This window comes from Dipteris shenzhenensis, chromosome 9 (genome assembly GCF_047967505.1).
Source record: "Dipteris shenzhenensis isolate YYH24624 ecotype China chromosome 9, Dip_SZ_1.0, whole genome shotgun sequence".
NCBI classification, from domain to species: Eukaryota; Viridiplantae; Streptophyta; class Polypodiopsida; order Gleicheniales; family Dipteridaceae; genus Dipteris; species Dipteris shenzhenensis.
In genome coordinates, this window is record NC_141604.1 from 45,006,690 (window position 1) to 45,009,810 (window position 3,121).

Sequence of the window (3,121 nt, forward strand, 5' to 3'; positions counted from 1 at the left end):
TATCACTTCCTCAAGGATAAGCATGTTCACTTGTTATATATGAAGGGGAAAATTGATGTGTGTGTGTGTGTGTGTGCCTATGGGCTTGGAGTCCTATGCAAGAAGTGTGTGAGTGTAGGTGTGCTAGAAGGTTCTAGTTAGGTGTGTCGGGTTGGTGTGATGAGTGAGTGATCATAGGAGGTGATTGATTGAGATAATCAAGGAGATGATTGTGGATCTGGGATCTACCTACATGGAGGCAGTTGCCTATATATGTAACCACTCTTGGAATAAAGTTTACATTTGTGCCTCATTGCTTCCTCCATGGATTCACACGTGGTATCAGAGCTTGCTGAAGATCCTAGTGCCTTTGAAGAGATTCATTGAAGATTCCCTCTAGATTCTCTCTTCTTCCCCAAATGGAGTTTTCTTCTTCTTTCCTTCCATGAATTTCCTTAAGCTCATTCTCCTCCTACAATCCACCATTGCTCCAGCCCTTTCAGGTGTAGATTCCCCTAGTTAAGGCACCCTTCTACCTAAGAGGAATTGAAAGATTATGGCCTCTACAGCCTGTGCTTACACTCTCGCCTTATCCCGTGCCATTTTTGATGATACAGCTTGTTGGAGCCAGCATTTCAAAAACGGTCTGAGGTGCACTTAGGCAACCTATGGGCTACCTATTGGTGAATTTTGAGAGCAAATGGACTACGGAATGAGGAGAAACTATAGAAAAACCAGTCTGGTTTTTCAAGGAGACATGTTTTTGGAGGTGGAGAAGATGCTGCTGCCCCTGGAGGGTGTGAAGCTCTTTTTGGTCTGAGACTTGCATTGAGTCTTCTACTCCCAAGGATCATTAATTGTGCAGCAAATTCCCTTTGGTTGATGCCTTGTGGTGTGAGGTAGCAATTCTCCAAGGTTACTATGTTTCTGCAAGCATTTCTTGACTATTTTTTGAAAATAGATGCTACACTAAATGCTAAGTTGATGTTTGAGGAGTTAAAATTCAAATCAGAGATTTCTTTTTCAGATCAGAGAATGCTCTTTGAAGTTCAGTTGATGTTGATTTCTTGACAAAATGCCAAACTCTCAATCTTCTTTTTCAAGTGCCAAGACTCACTACAAAGACAAAGTACAAGGTAAAGAAGACCCCAGTTAAGAGGTTGTGGGAGAAGCCAACTGGCTATGAATATGGTAAACAATTCTTTAACTTAAAATTGGATAGAGGGGAGTCCATCTCTTCACATCTAAATTCAATGAAGAGCATTTTGACACAGTTATCTGGCATCAAGTTTAATCTTGATGAAGATATTGTAATTGCCATCTTACTTAGAAGTCTCACTGAAGAATATAGCACTATTGTAACCACACTCACCAATATTCCAGAGATAAGGCTGGTAGAAATTGAAGCATCAGTCTTGGAAGAGGAGAGAAAGATAAAAAATTTCCAATCATTTGAATAGTAGGTTGCGTTGTACCCAACCTATTTCTCAAGCAAAACAAAAGCTGTTGCAATGCATGTTGACCCAACCTTTACTAAAGTTTGGGTGCAAATCAGCATGTTGCTTGATAGTTGCAAAAAAATCTATTTGAGGAATACATACTAAATGTATAGCTCGAATCGGAGGGAATGTGACTGCGCTGTAAGCGGTGGCCAAGCTCATTCGAGTTTTGCATGTGACTTTGCCAAGGTATGGCGTTTTGAATGGTGTGACTGTACCAAGGTATGGCGTTTTGAATGGGGTAAGGACGAAGCTGGCCTTTCCTTATATGAAGGATTCTACGTGGCTTTGCAAAGGTGTGCGTGTGAAGCCTTGGTTTCCACACGTGTGTCTTAGATAGAGTTTCTACCCTCAAATCGTTGCATGTTTCACGTATCAACCCTGGCCTTGAGTGTTTTCGGGATGCTCGTTGCAGGTTTCGCGATTGTTTGGTGTAATCAGCCCTGGCCCTGAGAGTTTTTAGACCCTCGCTATCAAAATTCTTGCAGATCAATAAGTCCTCGAGATACAGGAAAGCTTAATTTCTCACAGTACTCATCACTCTCTTGTGATTTACCGCTTTCTGGTTGACCTTGCCAGTTGAAGAAGCAAAGAGACAAAACATTTTTCCCATGCAGATCGTATAGGTTTCTGCAAGAGTAGCGGACTTCACGATTTTAATGCACACGGGCTAGCTTTTTCCGAAGCTTTAGCGATGCCAGAGCGGAAAAGGAATACCATTCATGCCATTGCCGAATGGATTCACGAGCATAAGCTTCGAACGGTTGGTATGTTCTCTAGGGTGTTTTTCAGTGAAACTGTTCTTTATGGTTCTGAGTCTTGTTCTCTATGGTTCTCTATGGTTCTGAGTCTTGTTTATCAGGCTCGAGCGTTTCTCTGTCCTTTCGTCCGCTTACAAATGTGCAGCTAAATGTTTTTTGGGATCATCGCCTTGTTAAGTTAGGATATTAACATTTACTATGTTTTGCGATCATGGCCTGGTTAAGTCAGTATGTTCACATTTACTGAAATTATAGGCATACTTTGGGCTTCCGGATTGGCGGTCTCTCTCGCACACAACTGGTCCAAGCCTCATCTGCCAACTAGTGCAAAAGTGTTTCATTCCAGGTTAGCTTTGTCCTATAGCCGACGCTGAAGATCGGAATTTCTTTCAGGATGATACGCATTTTCATCAACCGTATGATTATTGCAGGTTGCAAGCTCAAGCATTGACTCTGGCAGCTCTTGCTGGGGCTGCTGCTGTAGAATATTATGAACATAAGTCAGGAGAGAAAGCGAAGGGGTATGAAAAGAATTTTGAATGAGATAATGCCTCACACAGCTTTGGCATACATGGGCCTGCGCTTCGTTCTTTCTGTTGAACTTTTTGAGCAAGCTTTCTACTTCAGAAGCAATATCTTTTCTGTAAGCTCAAACGACGGCATGTGTATAAATTTTGAGTCATTAGCATGTTGAAAATACGAACTTGATGTAAGTGATGTTAGGTATAGAAAAGCTAGGTTTTCTCTTTCCATATTTTGGAGTTTTTGAAGTTTTTTAATTTAAGACCAACATGCAAGCTCCTGCCACCACATCCTTTGTGCTTCTATGTTGTGAATGTTTAGCGAGAGTTAAGAGTTTTTGGCTCCCCTGGGGAGGGAAGG

At 41.7% G+C, this 3,121-nt stretch overlaps 1 protein-coding gene across 1 annotated transcript; it reads left to right on the forward strand.

Moving 5' to 3' along the window:
• The first annotated feature begins 1,926 nt into the window (after positions 1-1,926).
• LOC147898704 (uncharacterized) lies at positions 1,927-2,798 on the forward strand. The gene is made up of 3 exons (XM_087379855.1): positions 1,927-2,245; positions 2,495-2,585; positions 2,671-2,798. The coding sequence occupies exons 1-3, from the start codon at positions 2,173-2,175 to the stop codon at positions 2,780-2,782; spliced, it is 276 nt and encodes a 91-aa protein (XP_087235981.1). The 5' UTR covers positions 1,927-2,172; the 3' UTR covers positions 2,783-2,798.
• Positions 2,799-3,121: the final 323 nt, after the last annotated feature.